This window comes from Vitis vinifera, chromosome 7, assembly GCF_030704535.1.
Source record: "Vitis vinifera cultivar Pinot Noir 40024 chromosome 7, ASM3070453v1".
Taxonomy (NCBI): Eukaryota; Viridiplantae; Streptophyta; class Magnoliopsida; order Vitales; family Vitaceae; genus Vitis; species Vitis vinifera.
Genome location: NC_081811.1, coordinates 15,324,436 through 15,347,522, shown reverse-complemented (window position 1 = coordinate 15,347,522; position 23,087 = coordinate 15,324,436). Strand labels below are relative to the sequence as shown.

The 23,087-nt window shown below is 35.7% G+C and overlaps 1 protein-coding gene across 1 annotated transcript in view; it reads left to right on the top strand.

Annotated features, from left to right (window-relative positions):
• LOC100853375 (G-type lectin S-receptor-like serine/threonine-protein kinase At1g67520) overlaps positions 1-14,314 on the top strand; it is a 53,181-nt gene extending 38,867 nt beyond the window's left edge. Inside the window, exons 4-8 of the mRNA XM_059737704.1 lie at positions 12,955-13,044; positions 13,143-13,336; positions 13,428-13,638; positions 13,718-13,955; positions 14,083-14,314. Coding sequence (XP_059593687.1) covers positions 12,955-13,044; positions 13,143-13,336; positions 13,428-13,638; positions 13,718-13,955; positions 14,083-14,314 — 965 coding nt within the window. The remainder of the gene's footprint in view (positions 1-12,954; positions 13,045-13,142; positions 13,337-13,427; positions 13,639-13,717; positions 13,956-14,082) is intronic.
• The last annotated feature ends 8,773 nt before the right edge of the window (positions 14,315-23,087 follow it).

Sequence of the window (23,087 nt, the reverse complement as noted above, 5' to 3'; positions counted from 1 at the left end):
GACTTCAAGGATTTCAGCTGCATTTCTAATCCCCTTTTTTCCATGTAATGCTTGAGGAAAAGGTGGAGAAGTTTATTTCTTCAGCATTTCTTCCTTCAGAAGCTCCTTCTCTGGAATTACTTTCCTTGTTGAATCAGAGTCCTTCTTTTCTTCACTGATCTCACTGTCTTTATCTTCCATTTCCTTCCCTTTCTTTATCTCTTCTTCTTTCTCAACATGTGGCTTGGGTGTTGGCTGCTCAATTTTCTTACCACTCCTTAGAGTGATCAAGGCCTTCACATCTTTCACCTGTGATGATTCTCCCTCTTGGCTTTCCACTTCATGGACACCTTTGGGATTTTGGTGAGGTTGAGAAGGAAATCTTCCATTTTCTTGCAGTGTATTCAAATGTGTAAGCCTTGAAATTGAATATTGGATGTTATCAAATTTTTGGTTCATATCATTTTGCATTCCATCCATCCTTTTATTCAATACACTCTCCACTCTATCAATTCTTTGATCGACTCGAGCATTGGTGGCTTCTTGCTTTTCAATAAAATCTCCCATTACCTTGCTGAGATTTGCTATTGCTTGTTCAATACTTGAAGATTGCTGAGATGGTGGATCCGACTGTTGGTATTGAGTTGCTCTGGCCTTCCATGAGAAATTTGGATGATTCCTCCAACTTGAGTTGTAGGTATTTCCATATGGCGCATTGTTATTGGGCTTGAATTGTCCAACAACATTTGCTTGATCTCTATACATTTCTCTTTCAGCTGAAATTGCAGGGCATTCCTCCACCAAATGTTCAAATGATTGACAATTGGGACACAGCTTCACTTGCACTGGTGCTTCAGCAACAGCTTGCACTTCATGTATTCTTTTCAGCTCCAACTCCTCCAATCTTCTTGTCATAGCTGCCAACTTTGCTTTCATGTCATCATCTTCTTTTAAATTATACATCCCAGCCTTTGCATTGTAAGCATTCAACTGAGACTTCATCTTTCCCACTTCTCCTTTAGTTGGTGATTACTACCAAAAAGTGTTATTTTGTAGACCTAATTATAATGATTTTAAGCACCTTTGAGTAGTAATCATATTCATTTAACCCAATTAATTCATTAAGGTCCTTAGTAATTGGTTTTAACCATATTGTGGCAAGTTTACATGTTTTTCATCAGCTTATGAACCAATTCAAGCATGCCAATTGATGGAGGAGCTATTTGGGAAAGTTAAGCAAGGATTTTGGACAATTATAGGCTTGAATTTCAAGTGGAAACACGAGCACAAGCAATGGAGAAGAGGAAAACAGAGTGAAGAAAACAGCTGCAGTCTTCTTTCGCACTTTTGAAGCACTTTCAGAAGTCCATTTTTTGCATTCTATATACCATTTGAAAGCTTAGGAAGTCAAGAATCCAACGCTTCAAACTGTGTATGATTTGGAGCTGAAATGAGGAAGATATGGCCTTCGGAAGGCAACTGCATCATGTCAAATGACCAATTTCGCAAGGTGAATTTCACATTGCGAAAATTTCGCAAGGAGATTTTCTTCATGGTGCGAAATTTTGCCACTTCGCACCATGAAGAAACACCTTGCGAAAATTTCGCAAGGTGGATTTAGGCACATTGCGAAATTCCTTTGAATCCCCTGTTTTGAGACGTTGTTGATGTTATTCCACTACCGGTTCTCCAAGATATTTTGCTTGATTTTTAGCTTTGTAAATACCTATTTTACCCTTGTAATCAACCAATGAATAGGCTGCTTTTGTAATAGTTCTTGTAATTTAGCTTGTTATTGTCTTTAAATAGAGGTGAAGAGCCTCAGACACGCATCATCTAAATCTTGTAACCTGTAACTTTATAAGTTATAAGAGCACTTTTGTTCATACGTTTCTTTTCTCTTTTCTTTCTCATTTTCTTAGTAGCCAAACATCCTTGGGGAATGAAATCCCCAAGGATGAGAGGCTAAAACCTTTTAGTTTCTTGAAGTAATGGATGCCATGTGAAGCTCCCGTGTCAGGATGGAGATTTCCAAGCCATGAATGTAAGTAGCTGAGCGTCATAAATGTTTTCATTCAAAGTAAAGCTTTTAATCCCTCTGACTTGCTTTGAATGGCCAATACTTGATAACCTTTTGGTCTCAGTGGATTCTTATTGTTAGATCCACTGACGTTCATTAGTTATCTCCTACGAGCCATTGTATTGCAAGTCGAGGAGATGACCTATATCATTAAAAGGGCATTTATGAGGTTCAGCTACCCTTTTTGTAAGTTTTCAAGGACTAAAACTCAATTGTTAAACTCATACCGGTTCGGGAAGTAAGCGTCACCTTAGTTGCTTCCCCAACTCGAGGTGAAAAGTCCCAAAATCTCCATTTTTACACAGTGAGTTAAGCATGGCTATCCAAAGCTTTGAGAAACTTCTTTTTCCATCTTTTAACTTATTTTCATGTTAGTTTAGTTTACAACACCTTCATCTTTTTATGTTTTCATCTTAACCTAATTTTTATTAAGAAAAGTTCACTCCATCCTCCGAACTTCACCAGTTAAAGTAAAAACCCTTCCCAGTGTTCGATCCTAGAGCCACTATGCTATAGTAGCTTTGCTACTTTAGTGTAAGGACCTTAGGTATAAATTTTGTTGATACCCTTACATGCCAAGCTACCAAGAGTCGGGTTATCAGTTGGTTCATCCCATCCCCTTGAAACATCAGCTACATAGCTCAAAAAATCCATATCTTCCTCTGGATTTTTGCTCATGAAATCTCCTCCACACATTGTCTCGAGGAGTTGCTTCATTGAGGATGACATACCATCATAAAAATAACTCACCAATAACCAAGTATCAAAGCCATGGTGAGGGCAAGCATTTATAGCTTCCATGTATCTCTCCCAACACTCATAGAATTTCTCATTCTCTTTAGCTGAGAAATTTGAAATTTGCCTTTTCAAGCCATTTGTTCTATGAGTGGGAAAAAATTTCTTGAGGAATTCAGCTTGTAAATCAGTCCAAGAGCGGATACTCCTTGGCCTTAAAGAATTAAGCCAAATTTTGGCCTTATCCTTTAAAGTAAAAGGAAATAACTTAAGCCTCATTAAATCAATTGAAGCTCCTCCCTCTTGGAATGTATTACAAACATCTTCAAATTCCTTGATGTGTGCATACTGATTCTCACTTTCCATCCCATGGAAAGTTGGTAGAAGTGGAACAAGATATGGTCTGATCACTAGCTGCTCTGTAGGGGGCACTATACATGATAGTGCACTCATACGAGGTGGATGCATACGGTCCCTCATTGATCTGAATTCATTGAGATTATCTTGACGACCTTGGTGACTATGCTGATCTTCAGGTGTAGCCTCCATGATATTCAAGATCACTTCCAATTCTCTTCTTTGAGGTGTATCACACTTAACAAGCCTTCCTCCACTGTCTCGTATCCACTTGGGCATACACAACTAGTATCCAGCTGCAACTTTAAATAAAAACAGAGGACAATAAGAAAAACAGGGCTACAACAACAAAATTAAACTAGGCTAAATTTAAAAAGATAAACTTAGATTATGAATAACTAAAGAAAGAATGAAAATTAGTAAAGTGAAAGAAACTTTACCAACTTGTGATGAAAATCACAAGTGCTCAAAAATGGTATCACAATGAACTTGAAACTCATTCCCCGGCAATGGCGCCATTTGATTCGTGCCCAATTGGTGTCTCAGCTGATTTGTGTTCAGCTGGTGCTCCTTGATTGAGGGAGTAATCAACAAAATTTATTACCTATAACACCATACACTAGGGTAGCAAAGAAAAAGCTACTATAGTATAGTGGCTCTAGGGTCGTTCACTGGGAATGACTAACAAGCAATCAATGATACCAATTCCAAGTGAATTGGTCTTGTTTCATTTCAAGGTTAGCTTAAGAAATAAAACACAAACTTTGATTGGTAAAGATTTAGACTTAAACTAACTAACATAGCAGAAGTTTGGAATAATTTAGGAAGAAAAGCATTCATTGGAGATTTAGGTTCACTAGGGTGGTTCCTCATGCAAAAGACACGGCTCTGGTCAGTTGGTTCATTTCCTCGCATTAGAGATTCAACTTATAGTCAATTCTCTAACCGGTGATGTACAGAGACTCCTTCAATTAGATTTCACTTTAATTCTCTCACTGATGCAACTTGCAATGGTTTAAGCCTCTCACTAAGCCTTAGCCATTCAAGGTGATCTTTAACCTTGGATTACCCGTCAAAAGCTCGCAAGAGATAACTAATGGATGTCTCCTAGGAGCCCAAAAGCTTATCAAGTGTTGGCTATTCTAGAAAATCCTACCCTGAAGTCACCTACCAGAGGCTCGCAAGGGGTAAACTAGTGCATTTCCATGGTTGGAAATCACTTGCCTTACCAAGTGTTGGCCCAGGTGACTCCAAGGTGTTTTAAGTTAACTAAAAACATTGAAATCACTGAAGGATTTCACTTCCTCTTCATTACTAGCTAAAACCACAGAGCTTTGCATTCTTGCACTTGGAACCTTCCCCGACAACCTTAGCTCCAAGGAATTAGAGGTTTAGTTACTCATTCTCTGGGGAAAACTCCTCAGAGAATTCATAACTTAGAAATAAAATGAAAATACAAAGTGAGAAGGTAAGGCAGTAGAAAGAAAATAGACTTTACTTGCTTACTCAAACGGTTACAGAAGGAACTCCTCCTCGAGAACAGGCTCCCGAGAGGTATATATATCAACATAATATAAAACTAATTGTTACAAAGATATTTAGTCTTTTTACTAACTTAAAAACTAAGGAATCATGTAATTGGTGGTTTACAAGGAGTATTTTGGGATTTAGACAACAAAAATCTAATGGAAAATATCTCCCAATGTCGGTAGCAACTTTCGGGAGGCTTCAGGAACCATTTCGCAGGAGAAAAATGGTGTCTGCGAGATTTCGCAGACACCCAAGAGGGCTGCGAAATTATTTTGCAACACCGAGCTATCTTCACAGGGCTGCGAAGTTGGCTTCCACCTTGAGGTTCCAAGCTTCCTTCTCGCCGCATAAATTGTGCATCGTCAGAAGGAGAAACACCTTACTGTACAAAAATGCTGCGAAATCACTTCGCAACAAAAGGGCGATTTCGCAGCACTTTGCAAAATGCTTCCTTCAGCTCGGAGTGACTGGCTTGTAATGGCTGCAACTTCTTCGTTTCAACTCCGAATTGCACACCGTTTGAAGCATTGGATTGTTGACTTCCTGAGATTTGAAATGGTATATAGCATGCATAATTTGGACTTCAGAAAGTGCTCCAAAAGTGGCTGCTACGATTGTCATCAAGAATAGGCTTTATGGCAGATTCTCTTTACTTTTTCTCCTTGCAATCCGGATTCACTCTTGGCAAATGACTTCTCAACTTTGCCCAAGATTCCTCACAGCTCTCCTCAGATTTGACTTGCTTTGATGATCAAAATACTAACAAAAACACCAAAACTTACACAAAGTGATCAAAATTGCTTTAAAGGATCCTTAACATGCCAATTGAGTTAAAATGCCTAAACTACTACTCAAAAGTGTTTAAAAGGATTAATTATAGGCTATCAAATAGCACTTTTTGAGTAGTAATCATCTACATTTCATTCCTCTAAGATCCTAGGTATCCTATCATATAAATCTATCTGTCTGTCCATCTATCTATCGATCTATAAATATATAGGAAACCCCAAAACCTAGCCAAATAGCCACATAAATATTGAGTTAAAAGCCTTGAAAAACTAACAGGCACATGCTAGAACAGATTCATAGCCTTTGGGAACTGAAATTAACATTATGCATGATGGCTAGTACAACTGAGTATGCAAGATAGTTTGCATAAGAACTCTTAGAAGGTATTTCGCATAATGTAGAGGGTACCATGTTCGTGTAGAGCCTTGAGTGCACATAATAATTTTTGAAAAGGAATATCAGCTTCATGTCGAGGTATTGGGAAGTGTGTACACATCTTAATGCATAGGTAGCTTTTTAGTGCAGAGGGTTAGTATGTTTCCTCACATATAATCGACTACGTAGTCATGATGCTCATTTCTCTTAAGTGGCTTTGGGTTTAGGTTAGTACACATAAGGTTTTTCTATGAATTAGTTATGCATCACATACATGCTCTGTGGTCAAGGTCCTTTAAGAGAACTACACTTCACTCAAGATTCTTATACCTTCACTTAAGCTATCTGTCTTAAGTTTTGCTATCATCTTTAGGCATCCTTCCAGTTCCACACTCGGAATTTTTTTTTCCATTAGGTGTTAGAATAATTCTAGACTCACATATATTAATAATTGTTTATGATTAAGCTATAAATATTCAATTATTTAGTTATAAAGTATGGGTCACCTTGTGTGTAGAGCCCAAGTCACATGTGTCTTACATGATGGGCCTAAGACACATGTGGCCCAACAACCCAATGGGTATGGTCCCTAAGGCATAGAGGAAGTTAATAAAAGAGATCAGGAAACTGAAGTTTGGTGTCCTTAGTTTTCTTTTTTTTTTTTGAAAATACAAAGCATTCCCTCTCCTACCTCCCATCACAAGAGAGAATACAAAAAGGTGGTTTCCTCTTTTATTGCCTTAGAAGAGCCATACTTCTTCAAGACCGACAATGGATTCAAGTTTGTCCACATTCTCTAATCTAATCGGCATGTTTTCTTTGAATGATTTAACATGATATTTCTGGTTTTGGGTTGATAATGGATTTTACAACAAGTGGTATCAGAGCCACACATGTTGAATCATTAAGAAATGCATGATGATTCAAACTTACATGATTTTTCTCCCATATGGCATATTAGAGCAAGAAATTTCTTGACAGAATCTAAGAATTTTTTCTAGGTTGGGTTCATTTTTTGAATCTAATAAAAAAAAGTACCAATTATAGAAAGACATATTGCTTCGGTTTTATTGTCAATATTTATGAACTAATTTTGTAAAAGAGTACCAATTACAAGTTGATATTTTTGTCCAAAGACTGAATATTGATGTTTGTGTCAAGTATCTTGTAATGGGCCCTCATGCATATATATATATATATATTAAAGTTTTATTCATTCATATATGTATGATATTTTTGTGATTGATTGTGAGCTTTATTATTATGGATTCAACATCTTCTATATCTGCTAATGTTAATAACATTCTTGTGCTTAATGGCACAAACTTTAAGAAATGGAAGGAACACGTCATGATTGTGCTCGGGTGCATGGATTTGGACTATGCATTAAAGAAGGATTGCCTTGTAAACTTTACTGATGCCAGCACTGCTGAGCAAAGGGCTGCTATGGAAAAATGGGAGCGATCCAATCGCATAAGTCTAATGATAATGAAGCACTCAATTCCAGAAGCTATAAGGATGCAATACTTGAGGAGTCCCGAGCGAAGATATTCTTGGACCAAATAGAAAACTGATTCACTACAAATGAAAAGGTCGAGATAAGCACTATTCTTAGCAAGATTGTCTCCATGTGGTACAAATGGAAAGAGACTATAAGGGAGTACATAATGGAAATGTCCAATCTTGTGACTAGACTCAAGGCACTAAAGTTAGAGTTATCAGAAGACATACTCGTGCACTTGGTCTTGATCTCTTTGCCTACACAATTTAGTCCATTCAAGATCAGTTACAACACACAAAAGGAAAAATGGACTCTGAATGAGCTTATTGCTCAATGTGTGCAAGAGGAGGAGAGACTGAAATAAGAGAAGATAGAAAGTGCTCACTTGGCTTCCACATCTTAGGGACATGGTACCAATAAGAAAAGAAAGAGGGAGAATAAGGGAAAACAAATTGCATATTCTAGGACATCTGAGCAAAAGGTGCAGAAGAAACAAGATAAGGAGATCACTTGTTTATTTTATACGAAGGTTGGTCATATGAAGAAGGCTTGTACCAAATACGTCGCTTGGAGTGAAAAGAAAGGTACACTTCTCAACTTTGTTTGTTTAGAAATTAATTTAGCTATAGTGCCTATTGACACTTGGTGGATAGATACGGGTGCAACTACTCACCTAAGTGTCATGATGCAAGGTTGTCTAAGGAACCGAATGCCAACTGATGGTGAAAGATACATCTATGTGGGAAATGGCAACAAGGTTGCAATGAAGGCTATTAGTCTTTTTAGACTACTGTTAGATTCTAGATGTACTTTGGATTTAGAGGAGACTTTTGTGGTACCGTCATTTAGACGAAATTTAATTTATGTTTCATGTTTGGACAAATATGGATATTTTTGTTCATTTGGAAATGGAATGGTTAGTCTTTATCTAAATTCAAGTGTTATTGGTATCGATAGTCTAACAGATAAGTTATACAAATTGAACATAAAAGCCTATAATGGTAATGAAACCTTGCATTCAAGTAATTATGGCGTTAAGCGAAAGTTAACAAATAAGAATTCATCAATGTTATGGCAGAGGTGTTTAGGTTGTATTTCAAATCAACGTATTCAAAGGCTTGTGTCAGAAGGAATTCTTGATCCACTTGATTTGTCAGACTTTCGAGTCTGTATAGAGTGTATTAAGGGTAAACAAACAAATGTGAGCAAAAAAGATGCCAATAGGTGTGGTGACGTCTTGGAATTGATACATACGGACATTTGTGGTCCATTTCCTACCTCTTCTTAGAATGGACAACAATATTTTATCACTTTCATTGACGATTACTCACGTTATGGCTATCTTTATTTGATTCATGAGAAGTCTCAGTCATTGTATGTGTTTAAGAATTTTAAAGCCGAAGTTGAGAACCAACTAGGCAAGAAAATGAAGGCCATTAAATTTGACTGTGGAGGTGAATATTATGGTAGATATGACAGATCCAATGAACAACATCCAAGGCCATTCGCCAAATATTTGATGGAGTGTGGTATTGTCCCTCAATACACCATGCTGGAGACTCCAAGCCAAAATGGTGCAGTAGAGAGGCGAAACCATACTCTTAAGGATATGGTAAGAAGTATGATCAGTCACTCCACCTTGCCGAATCACTTTAGGGCAAAGCTGTCAAAACTGCAATTTACATTTTGAACAAAGTCCCAAGCAAAGTAGTAGCCAAAACCCCATATGAGCTATGGACTAGAAAGAAACCTAGTATTAGGCATTTGCATGTCTGGGGTTGTCCAACTGAGGTTAGGCCTTACAAGCCAAATGAAAAAAATTGGACTCCAGAACTGTGAGTTGCTACTTTGTAGGGTATTCTGAAAGGTCGAGAGGTTTCAAGTTTTATGATCCCTCAACTAGGTCTTTCTTTGAAACGGGCAACGCTAAGTTCATTGAGGATGTTGAATTAAGTGGGAGAGAGTCATTAAGAAAGGTGGTCTTTGAAGAGGAGTCTGCTAGTATTCCTATTATTGCAACTGGACATGATCATATTATGTTTGATGACACTATCCGGAATGTACAACCAATAACAAAGATTGTAGACACACCTGAAATTCCTCCTACTCAAGTTGTGGAATTAGTTCAAGTTCATGAAGAGGTAACTCAAGAACCTCAAGAACCTCAAGTACAAGTGACACTGAGGAGATCCACTAGAGAAAGGAGAAGTACAATTTCAGATGATTATGTTGTATATCTCCAAGAACATGAGTTTGACATGAGTCTTGAAGATGATCCAATTTCAATAAGTCAAGTCAAACAAAATTCTAATTCTGAAAAGTAGATAGAAGCCATGAAGGATGAGATGAAATCAATGAAAGATGATGGTGTTTGGGACCTAGTAGAGTTGCTTGAAGGTGTAAAACCGATTGGTTGCAAATGGATTTTTAAGACCAAGCGGGATTCAAAAGGCAACATTGTAAGGTATAAGGCACGCCTAGTCGCAAAAGGTTTTACTAAAAAAGAAGGCATTGATTTTAAGGAGACCTTTTCACCGGTTTCGTCAAATGACTCATTTAGAATCATCATGGTACTTGTGGCTCATTATGATTTAGAGCTGCATCAAATGGACTTTAAAACTGCGTTTCTTAATAGTAACATTGATGAGACAATATACATGGTGCAACCGGAGAACTTTGAGTTTAATGATTCAAAGCAACTTGTATGCAAATTAAAAAGGTCCATATATAGTTTAAAGTAGACATCTCGACAATGGTACCGAAAGTTTGATTAGGTGATTACTTCATTTGGTTTTAAGGAGAACACTATTGATCAATGCATCTATCACAAGTTCAGTGGGAGCAAATTCATTATCTTGGTGCTATATGTAGATGATATTCTACTTGCAAATAGTGATGTGGAACTTTTACGTGAAACCAAGTGATTTCTATCTAGTAAATTTGACATGAAGGATCTTGGTAATGCATATTTTGTGCTGGGAATATAGATATATAGGGATCGTTCAAGGGGTATACTTGGGCTATCACAAAAATCCTACATCGATAAGGTGCGAAGTAGGTTTGGCATGAGCAATTGTACACCAAGAGACACACTTGTGGCAAAAGGTGATAAATTTAGTTTGCACCAATGTCCGAGAAATGAACTTGAGAGGAAGGATATGGAGAGGTTTCCCTATGCCTCGGTGGTAGGAAGTCTCATGTATGCACAAGTTTGTATGCGTTCGGATATTGCATACATTGTTGGAATGTTGGGCATATATTTGAGTAACCCAGGTATGGATCATTGGAAAAAGACAAAATGGGTTATGCGGTATTTACAAAGAACTAAAGATTATATGCGCACATATTGAAGATCCAGTCATTTAGAGATCGTGGGATATTCACACTCCGATTTTGCGGGATGGCTTGACAGTAGGAGATCCACTTTAGGCAATATCTTCATGTTGGTTGGAGGAGTAGTTTCATGGAAAAGTGTTAAACAAACACTTATTGCTTCTTCCACTATGGAGGTAGAATTCATAGCCTGCTATGAGGCATCAAACCATGGGATATGGCTACGAAATTTTATCACTGAGTTGCGTATTGTTGATGGGATTGAGAAACCATTGAGAATCAATTGTGATAATAAGCTCGCAGAATTGTATTCTAAGAACAACCGAACTTCGTCAAAGTCCAAACACATTGACATCAAGTTCTTGGTTGTGAAAGAAAGAGTTCAGAGTCTTCAAGTATCAATCAAACACATAAGCACAAACTCCATGATTGTGGATCTGCTCACTAAGGGTTTGCCACCCAAAGTACTTCATGAGCATGCCACACATATGGGTGTTGTACATATTAATCATGTGTCAGTATAGTGGGAGTTTGTGTTTGTTTTGTTAATGTGTTGTAATGTTTGTGTTATCTGTATAGACTTTAGTTTTTTAAAGACTATTGTGTTTGAATACTCTGAATTGAAATAATGACTTTCAGAAGTAATTTAGCATTAAGTGTTGAAAGTGGAATTTGACTATTTTTAGTCATAAAGTAGGACCAATTGGAAATAGACATATTAAAGATCACATTTTATGTAATTTCCATGCTACACATCCATACTTGATCCATGTTGCTAATTTTGTTAAAGTTGTGATCATTGATGGGTCTAGTTATAGTTATGATTAACGAAGGCCGCTTTAATCCTATGTTAGCATAATTAGTAGACCAGATTGTTTAAAGATATTTGGATAGGATAGCAAAGATGAGCTCAATAAAGTATTATCATGAACATTATTCGGTAATATAAGTGGTCCAAGTGGGAGATTGTTAGAATAATTTTGGACTCACATATATTAATAATTGTTTATGATTAAGCTATATATATTCAATTATTTAGTTATAAAGTATGGGCCACCTTGTGTGTAGAGCCCAAGTCACATGTTTCTTACATGATGGGCCTAAGACACATGTGGCCCAACAACCCAATGGGTATGGTCCCTAAGGCATAGAGGAAGTTGATAAAAGAGAATAGGAAATTGAAGTTTGGTGTCTTTAGTTTTTTTTTTTTTAAAAAAAAAATACAAAACGTTCCTTCTCCTGCCTCCCATCACAAGAGAGAATACAAAAATGTGGTTTCCTCATCTATTGCCTTAGAAGAACCATACTTTTTCAAGACCGACAATGGATTCAGGTTTGTCCACATTCTCTAATCTAATCGACATGTTTTCTTTATATGATTTAACATGAGATTTTTGGTTTTGGGTTGATAATGGAGTAAAAAATTAGGTCCATTTCTGCACTTTGTTGTGGCTTAACCCATTCTCCTTATGCATTGTACTTACCTTAATTGTTAGAAAAAAAGAATCCAAGTTTGATCGACTATTCATGCTTTGATATTTTGAGCAAGTTCAAGAGGACGATAGTTCGTATCCTTTCTCTTCTTGAGGAGCCATTAACAAATAGACTCAATACTGATTTTGCTTGGTAAGGCTCGATTTCAAGACTACATCAACACTTGCTTCTTTTATCATTTTTTTTCATGTCTTATCTCGCTAGGCACATATCTCTATATTCACTACTGAATATGGTATTTAGTGGGTGCCTTGATAATGCAATGCATCGATAATGTGATGCATAAGCTATTTCCAACTTGGCACCTATCGAGATTGTACGTTGTATGTAACTTTTGTTATTAATGAACTATTTATTTTAAATTTTTTGGATAAATTAAGTTTTTCTTTAATCAGGTAAATTTATTTTCTTAACTTAATCTTGATTTTAGATTCATGTAGTCCTAAAAGAATGAAATTAAAGGCAATTTTATGCCCTCAAAATGACTACATTTTGGCGTTAGAATATTTGGTAATATTATTGTAGAATATTTGTTGATGAGTACTTGCTAGTAGTTTACAATGCATGTGTTCAACTCAAATAAGACATGATATAGTTAGGATCTAATTTAACTAGATGAGGTAAGATTTTGGTATGCATATGATTTTAGAATGTGATTTTTGTTTAGAGAACGACTAGGCATTGATTTATACCACAATGAAAGGCCTTAATGATATTAACCTTTCCCTTTCTCTTTTAGTGTGTTTTATTCTAACAATTGCATTCATTACATTCTATGTAGGGAACTATTGGTGGTTGTGGATTACCATTTCAGGACTAGTAATTCTCATGTTACTCGTAGTCCTTTTCTGCTATAGGAGAAAACTCAAAGGTGTATATATTTTACATTTTCTTGACAATATCAATGCTTTGTTTTCTGAAATATGGAAAATAGTTGGATCTAAACAAAAATTTCTATTAATCCTACAGGGAAGAAAGAAGAAGAGGCTATGTTACATGAATTGACAACTTTTGACAGATCTACTGATTTAGATGAGAATGGAAATAATGGGAATCATGGTCATAAGTTGAAAGTTTTTAATTTTGATTACATCATGATTGCCACAAATAATTTTTCATCTCAAAATAAAATTGGAAAAGGTGGTTTTGGTGATGTATACAAGGTAAATAAAATTTGATAAGGACATTCCATATAAAAAGATATTGTTTAGTAATCCATTCCATTTATAAAGTATTTAGAATCCATTGTTTCAGGGGAAACTAATTGATGGGCAAGAGATAGCAGTAAAGAGACTTTCAAGAGGATCTGGACAAGGGCTGGTGGAGTTCAAAAATGAGATTAGGCTAATTAGCAATCTACAACATATGAATATTATTAGGCTTATAGGCTGCAGCATCAGTGGAGAAGAAAGGATATTAATCTATGAGTTCATGCCAAACAAAAGCTTGGATTTCTTCCTTTCTGGTTTATACTTTTTCCCTTAAATCATTACGTCTTTTATAGTGATTATGAAATTTATTAACTATGTTGAAAAATATTTCAGATGCTAGGTGCAAGAAATTATTGGATTGGAAGAAGCGTTACAACATTATTGAGGGAATTGCTCAAGGACTTCTTTACTTGCATAAATACTCGAGATTGAAAATTATACATAGAGATCTTAAAGCAAGTAATATCTTACTTGATCATGATATGAACCCCAAGATTTCTGATTTTGGCATGGCTAGAATTTTTAGGTCAAATGCAGTTGAAGCAAATACAGAAAGGATTGTTGGGACAATGTAAGCGTTGACTTTTTTAATTATTTGTTGTATCCTTTCTCGCATTGAGAACTTTTTGTTCTCTTGACTTCTTTAATTACTTGTTATATCCTTTCTCCCATTGAGAACTTTTTGTTCTTGGATGCAGTGGTTACATGTCACCCGAATATGCCAGGAATGGTATTTTCTCAATGAAATCAGATGTATATAGTTTTGGAGTTTTAATGTTGGAGATCATAAGTGGCCGCAAGAATAAAATCTTTCATCACAATGATTGCACCATCAACCTAGTAGGATATGTAAGTCAACTAAACTTGGAATGTTATCTCAATATTGCAATCAATATCAATTCACTACAACTAAAGTTTTACACTAATTAACCTTGTTAATAAAAGGAAACAATTATATGGGAAGCTTCCAAAAATTTGATATGATCTAGTTTCGCAAGGTGAGTTAGAATATTTCAATTTGAATAGTAGAATTTAGTTTCTATATTTTATTGATTGAGTCCTAGAAAGTTTCTATATTTTTTAATTTGAAGTTTCTCTTTTATTTGATATGATTATCTACAAGTAAGATAGTTGTTGGGCGTGATTATTTCTTTTTTATATAATTGTTTATGTATGTTTAATTCTATTATTTCAAAATATGTTATTAGAATCGTAAGAAAAAGATGACAAGTGGGATGTATCCTTTTTGAATTCCTTAACTAGGCATGAGTGTCTACAAATAAGATAGTTGTTGGACACAATTATTTCTTTTTATATAGTTGTTTATGTGTGTTTAATTCTATTACTTCAACATTTGTTATTAGAATCATAAAAAAAAGATTACAAGTGGGATTTGTCCTTTTTAAATTCCTTAAATCAAAAAAGATGAATTTTGACAATTTAAGTATCATGATGAAGACTTGGTTCCAAAGATTTATGAGAGGTTGTAAAGAAAGGTTAGAAGAAGCCACAAGGTGAAACTTGTCTATCTTAAAAAAAAAAAAAAAAGGAAAAGGGTACAAAAGATCTAGAAGGGGGAATCCTTTTTTTTTTTTTTTAAGAGATACAAAGAAGAAAGATTAAAAAATAAAATAAAATTCTTACCTTCGTGTATCAAGCTATAGAAAATAAAAATAAACAAAAGAAAAAAAAAAGGTGTTTATAAGATAGGAAAGTTTTGTTTGTAGACTTTTAAAGAAGAATTTGAAGGTTTGAATATGAAAAATTGAAATAAAATTGTAATTAGTTTTTCAAGAGTATTGGTAATTCTAAATCTATTAAGGCAAAGGTTTGGGTACTACATGTATGATTGAAAAAAAATATACTTTGATCTTGAAATTCAAAATTTAATTGTAATGTCATGGAAATTGAAATGGCCAACAATTAGGATTCTATGACCATTAATCAACTTATAAGAGTATCATAAGCTCATGAAGGGGGGTTTAAAATGAAGAATCATGAAAAAATGGAACAAGTTCTTAAAAAAATAAAAAAAATAAAAAAAAGCTTAATTAAAGAAGGAAGAAAACCTAGCAAGGAAAGAAGCCAAAATAATGTGGTTGTGGCCAAGGAATTTCAATTGATTAAATAATGGGAACAAGTCAAAATTTGAATATGGAAGAAGCCACAATTTAAAGAAAAACAATATAGAAAAGTACGGTAAACATCATATTCAATCCTATAGTTTTCAAAAATTTGTCCTTATGCATAAAAGTCACTACCAATGTCAAATTGATGATCAATTATATTGAAAACAAAGATCAAGAAGAACTTACTTTATTATTAATATACTAAGGAGAAAGTTAGGATAAAAATACATGGTATCTTGACTTTAGAGAAATTCGCCATTAAAATGGATTCAAAAATATATTCATTGATCTAGATTAACCATAAAATGGTCACTACTACAAAAATTGAAATTAATGACGCTTTATTTTATGACGCTTTCTAAAAGCGTCATTATTGAGAGTATACAATGACGCTTATAAGAAGTGTCATAGTTGTATTATTTATCTTAATACTTATTATAAGTGTCATTATTTGATGTCATCTTTTTCCTTATAACTGTGTATATAATGACGCTTATAAGAAGCGTCATAGTTTTATTATTTACCTTGACACTTATTATAAGTATCATTATTTGATGGGTATGTAATGACGTTCTTGAGAAGTGTCATAGTTGTATTGACTTTTAAAATTTTTGTTTTTAAGTTAACTTATACAAATTTTGATATTAGAATTTTATTCTATAAATTAATTATGGTAAATTGACATTAATATTAATGACATAAAGTTGCTACATTAAGGTTTTTTTTAAAAAAAATTGGATATAAATAAAATAAAATCCTAATAAATTATTTTTTTATTGTTTGATATTAATTTTTTTATAGTTTGTATCAATACAATCTATTTTCATAAACTATTTTTCATTTTTATTAAATTAGAAATTATCTTATATTTCATTTAAAAATAATTTGTTAATTTATTTGTGGACCACAAAAAAGTGGCCTATTTTGAGCACTTGTTCGAGCCTTGGGCCACATTTATTGGGTTTAACCCTTTTATTTGAGAAGGTTTTATAGTTAATGAATATAAATTTGAAATTATTTAACTAAAATGAAATAAATTAATATTTAAATTAATTTAATGATGATTAGACTCACAATAAAACTAAATGTAATAAGAATATTTATAAAAACTTTCTAATATTTATGGGAATTAAGCTCATTCTATTAAATTAGTTTTTTTTTTTTTAAATATCAATATTCAAATTAAACCAACATCAACCTAAAATATCAAATAATTAAACAATATAAATCCATTATGAGTTCAATATATAAAAATTATTATTGGAAGATGAAATAAAGAATACTATTTTAATTTATTGAAAAAGGACATGTATGGTATTTTAGAATTTGTTATAAAGTCTCCCTTGAAAACCCTAACTTTTGGAAGACAAGAAAGAAGGGAGAGAGCCACCGTTTTTAGTGAGAAAGAAGAGAAGAGAGAAAAACGCAAATTTTTCTCATCATGCCCAGATTTCATCAAAGGTTTGATCCCATTTCGTCCGTGGTCCGATCGAGCTGAAATTTGGAGGAGAGTTTCGTGACTCATTTATCTTTAATCTGAACGGTGAAGATCGGATTTGGAGTTTCGGAAAGTCATAAGAAAGAAAGAGGAGAAGAGAGAAAAACGTAGGTTTTTCTCATCATGCCCAGATTTCATCAAATGTCCGATCCCGCTTCGTCCATGGTCCGATCGAGTTGAAATTTGAAGGAGAGGTTCGTGGCTCATGTATCTTCAATATGAATGGTGGAGATCGGATTTGGAGTTTCGGACAGTCATTAGAGAGAAAGAGGAGAAGAGAGAAAAACGTAGGTTTTTCTCATCATGCCCAGATTTCATCAAATGTCCGATCCCGCTTCGTCCGTGGTCCGATCGAGTTGAAATTTGAAGGAGAGGTTCTTGGCTCATGTATCTTCAATATGAACGGTGGAGATTGGATTTGGAGTTTCGGACAGTCATTAGAGGGAAAGAGGAGAAGAGAGAAAAACAGTGGTTTTTTACATCATGCCCAGATTTCATCAAAGGGCCGATGCCGCTTTTTTCATGGTCTGATTGAGCTGAAATTTGGAGGAGAGGTTTATAAGTCATTAATCTTAAATTTGAACGGTGAAGATCGGATTTAGAGTTTTGGAAAGTCATCTTTCATCCAAAAACAAAACCTTTATTTTATCAAAGATGACGCTTCCTGAAAGTGTCATTATTGCCTAAGACATACAATGACAGAGGCGAAGAGAATGCTTTAGAGAAGCGTCATCTGTTACCTTTCTTGACGCTTAAAAAACGTCATTGTTTCCCATTTTTCTTGTAGTGTTGAGACATTCTTCTACTCTTGGATTTTGATATAGGAACATCTAGATATTAAATGTAATCTTTCGTATGCCCTACATCTAATGTTTTCATCTTTTGTCTTCTAATACAGTTAGATCTAATGTCCTTGTGTTGTTAGAGGCATGCATCTATGATCCTATAGGGTATCCCAACATAAGAATTCGACTAAAAATTAAAAAACCTTCAAACAAGAATGAAAAACTTTGAAACCCTTAAAACGTAAAAAAAAACCCAAAAGAAGCCAAGCAATGGCTCAATTAAAGCATGGAACCAAATACCTATTTTCAAACTTTAAAGAAAATGAATATGTATAGAATAAAAATGATAAGCAAAGCACAAAACAAGAACAACTCACTGAATAATGGAACAGAGAGGATTCAAGATAGCATGGTGTGCACCCAACAAAAAAATCAGTTCAAGCTTAGCAACTCAGACATTATGTATTAAAAGCGAAGTAAGGCTGACTATCCAATTTTAAAGCCACAAACTACAAAAACCTTTGTCCCACCATTGGAAAATGCATAGGAGCATAGATCCTTGGTCACGTGTCAAAAAGAAGTGGCACATCGCAGTTGAGGGCAAGTGGCCCTATGAAAATTGTTCATGTGGCAAAAGCAATTTATTTTTTCCCACCTTAAAACTTCTCAACCACTACACTTACTAGTGAGAAAGGGGGCAAATGAAGGGGAATATAGGTCTTCAGCATGAGTCATCTTTTTGGGGACACGACTCGATTTCTTCTAAAGGAAAATCTCATCAACAAGTGAACACAAAGTTTGACCCATAGAAAACGCAAGAACATTTTCTGTTACTAATATTCCATTAGATACTTGATGCATGGCATGATGAAACCCTATATAAGCAACTGAATATTAAACTGAAAGCCTTTTAGGGACATGACACCCTTCATGTTCATAATGTAAAGTCGGCTTGCTTTTGAAGGGGAAAATGGACCAAGTCCAAAGGAAATGATGTCATTACTCTTGGATTGAAGCAGCTTCCCATACATAAGAGAATCATTGGAAGAAACTCCATAGAGCCTTTCAGAAAGTTGGGTCCAGAAAAAGAGATGGGGCGAGGGGAAAAAGGACCGGTTTCATGCCGTTTATCATCATCATCATCATTTCTCAAGTTTCTGTTGATTATGATTCAGCTCACAGTTGTATATCAGTTTGCCTCCACTTGGGGATTCACTTCCCATCATCCATGGCTATGGAACTTGGCAACTACTGCCACCATTACTACAGTGAAGATCCCTGAAATTTCATTTGATTTCGTTCTTAACCACTCTTCTCGACCACTTAATATGGAGTCTGCACAAAGTCAACAGCCACCAGCTGCTCCGGTAAAAGTCCATCTTTTTTTCATCATTTTCTTTTTGGTTTAATATTTCTTGTTTCGTAATACCTCCCATCAGTATTCGATGATTTTCCTCTTACAGTCAGCAAGATTCATAAAGCTTCCTGAAATTTCATGATAATATCTCCATTATAATTTCTTCTTTAATATTTGGCTTCGTTATTGTTATAAAATTGAGAAGAGAGCGCACATTTTGCACTGCTATGTATGTCACATTCTGTTAATTTGGCGAATTTTAAGGTGTCGGATGTAAACATTGACATGAGACTGACCCAGATGGATGCTATACGCATGGAATTTCCAAACTATTGATGTTACGAATTATGTTTGAAATTGTTAAATGGAGGAAATGAAGCCTTTACGACAGGCCAGAGGACACCAAATCAACATATTCTAGCCAGTTTAAAGTTATTAACTGGAGAGGTAGCTGGTTCCAAATAATTATACGCAAAAATTGAAACCTTGATGATAGGCTAAGTGGCGTAGTCAACCCATTGCATGTTGGGCTTTGTGGAGCCTAGTTTTGTTTGATCCGATTTGATGACCCGACCTGAATAATATTGCATGGCTTTTTAATGGGAGATTTATTGAGGCTTGTTGGGCTCGTTTAGCCCATTGTGGAACCACATTTTGTAATTAGGGTTTTTTAGTGTGGTGGGGTTGCCGTGCTATATATATATAGAGAATATTGTAGCCGCTAGGTTGTACTCTGTATTCTTCCCTGATAATAGTGATATCCCTACAACTCCGTGGACGTAGGCAAATTGCCGAACCACGTAAATACTGTCTTGTGTGTGTGATTGTTTTTCTTTGGCGTGTGTTTTCTCTAATTTTTGTTTCTCACGGGTTGGGAATTCGGTTTAATTCCTTACAACTGGTATCAGAGCCTAGGGTTAGGTTTGAGTGGGAGCAATGGTAGAGGAAGCAGGAAAGGCGTCTGGAATAGAAAAGTTTGATGGCACAGACTTTGCGTATTGGAGGATGCAGATTGAAGATTATCTCTATGGGAGGAAATTGCATCTGCCTCTTTTGGGGACAAAACCTGAGAGTATGAAGGCTGAGGAATGGGCGCTTCTTGACAGACAGGTTCTAGGAGTTATTAGGTTAACTCTGTCTAGGTCTGTTGCACACAATGTTGTAAAGGAGAAGACCACAGCAGATCTGATGAAGGCTTTGTCTGGTATGTATGAAAAGTCGTCCGCAAACAATAAGGTGCATCTGATGAAGAAATTGTTCAATTTGAAGATGGCAGAGAATGCATCAGTAGCACAACATCTGAATGAATTTAATACAATCACAAATCAATTGTCGTCTGTAGAAATTGATTTTGATGATGAGATTCGTGCTCTGATCGTCTTGGCTTCTTTGCCAAACAGTTGGGAGGCAATGAGGATGGCAGTAAGCAATTCTACGGGAAAGGAAAAACTCAAGTACAATGATATACGAGATTTAATTCTGGCTGAGGAGATTTGCCGAAGAGATGCAGGTGAAACCTCAGGATCTGGTTCTGCCCTAAACCTTGAGACAAGAGGGAGAGGTAATAACAGAAATTCAAATCAGGGTAGATCAAATTCCAAAAATTCTAATTGGAATAGAAGCAAATCTAGATCAGGCCAACAAGTACAATGCTGGAATTATGGGAAAACAGGTCACTTTAAAAGGCAATGCAAAAGCCCTATGAAGAAGAATGAAGATGATTCTGCTAATGCTGTAACAGAAGAGGTACAGAATGCATTACTTCTTGCAGTAGACAGTCCACTTGATGATTGGGTTTTGGATTCAAGAGCTTCGTTTCATACCACTCCACACCAAGAAATCATATAGAATTATGTTGCATGTGATTTTGGTAAGGTGTATTTGGCTGATGGTTCAGTCTTGGATGTTGTGGGTCTGGGAAATGTCCGGATATTGTTGCCCAATGGGTCTATTTGGTTACTGGATAAGGTTCGACATATTCCTGAACTGAGGAGGAATCTGATTTCTGTTGGACAACTTGATGATGAAGGACATGCAATACTATTTGTTGGTGGTACTTGGAAGGTTACAAAGGGAGCTAGGGTATTGGCTCGTGGAAAGAAGACTGACACTCTGTATATGACCTCATGTCCAAGAGACACAATTGCAGTTGCTGATGCAAGTACTGATACAAGCCTATGGCACCGCAGACTTGGTCACATAAGTGAAAAAGAGATGAAGATGTTGTTGTCAAAAGGAAAACTACCAGAATTGAAGTCCATTGATTTTGACATGTGTGAAATTTGCATCTTAGGAAAGCAAAAAAAGGTGAGCTTCTTGAAAACTGGCAGGACATCGAAGGCTGAAAAATTGGAACTAGTACATACTGATTTGTGGGGGCCTTCTCCGGTTGCATCCCTAAGAGGTTCAAGGTACTACATCACTTTTATTGATGACTCAAGTAGAAAGGTATGGGTTTATTTTCTGAAAAATAAATATGATGTATTTGAAACTTTTAAGAAGTGGAAGGCCATGGTTGAGACAGAAACAGGTTTGAAAGTAAAATGTTTGAAGTCAGATAATGGAGGAGAGTACATAGATGGAGGGTTCAGTGAGTATTGTGCTGCACAGGGAATTAGGATGGACAAGACCATTCCTAGGACACCACAGCAAAATGGTGTGGTTGAGCGCATGAACAGAACTCTCAATGAGCGTGCTAGAAGTATGAGGTTGCATGCTGGACTACCAAAAACTTTTTGGGCTGATGCTGTTAGCACTACAGCTTACCTGATAAACCGAGGACCATCAGTTCCCATGGAGTTCAGACTTCTTGAGGAGGTTTGGAGCGGTAAAGAGGTGAAGTTTTCACATTTAAAAGTTTTTGGTTGTATTTCTTATGTTCATATTGATTTTGATGCTTGTAGTAAACTTGATGCAAAGTCAAAAATATGTTTTTTCATTGGCTATGGTGATGAGAAATTTGGCTATAGGTTTTGGGATGAACAAAACAGGAAAATCATTAGAAGTAGAAATGTGATATTTAATGAACAGGTTATGTACAAGGACAGGTCATCTGTAGTGTCAGATGTTACAGAGATAGATCAAAAGAAATATGAGTTTGTCAACTTAGATGAATTGACTGAAAGTACTGTCCAAAAAGGGGGTGAAGAAGATAAGGAGAATGTAAATTCACAAGTAGATCTGAGTACACTTGTAGTTGAAGTTCGCAGATCTTTTAGGAACATTAGACCTTCGCAGCGTTATTCACCTATTTTAAATTATCTCCTGTTGACTGATGGTGGTGAGCCAGAGTGTTATGATGAAGCCTTGCAAGATGAGAATTCAAGCAAGTGGGAGTTAGCCATGAAGGATGAGATGGATTCCCTGTTGGGGAATCAGACATGTGAACTGACTGAATTGCTAGTAGGAAAGAAGGCTTTGCACAACAAGTGGGTATACAGAATAAAGAATGAGCATGATGGTAGCAAACGTTACAAGGCCAGATTAGTTGTTAAAGGGTTCCAGCAGAAGGAGGGCATTGACTACACAGAGATATTTTCTCCAGTTGTGAAGATGTCAACAATTAGACTTGTACTTGGAATGGTGGCTGCAGAAAACTTACATCTTGAGCAGTTAGATGTGAAGACAGCATTCCTTCATGGTGACTTGGAGGAAGACCTTTACATGATTCAGCCAGAAGGGTTCATTGTTCAGGGACAAGAGAATCTAGTCTGCAAACTGAGAAAGAGCTTGTATGGCCTTAAACAAGCTCCTAGACAGTGGTACAAGAAGTTTGACAATTTTATGCATAGAATTGGGTTCAAGAGATGTGAAGCTGATCATTGTTGCTATGTTAAGTCCTTTGACAATTCTTACATCATATCACTATTGTATGTGGATGATATGCTTATTGTAGGGTCTGACATTGAGAAGATTAATAATCTGAAGAAGCAAT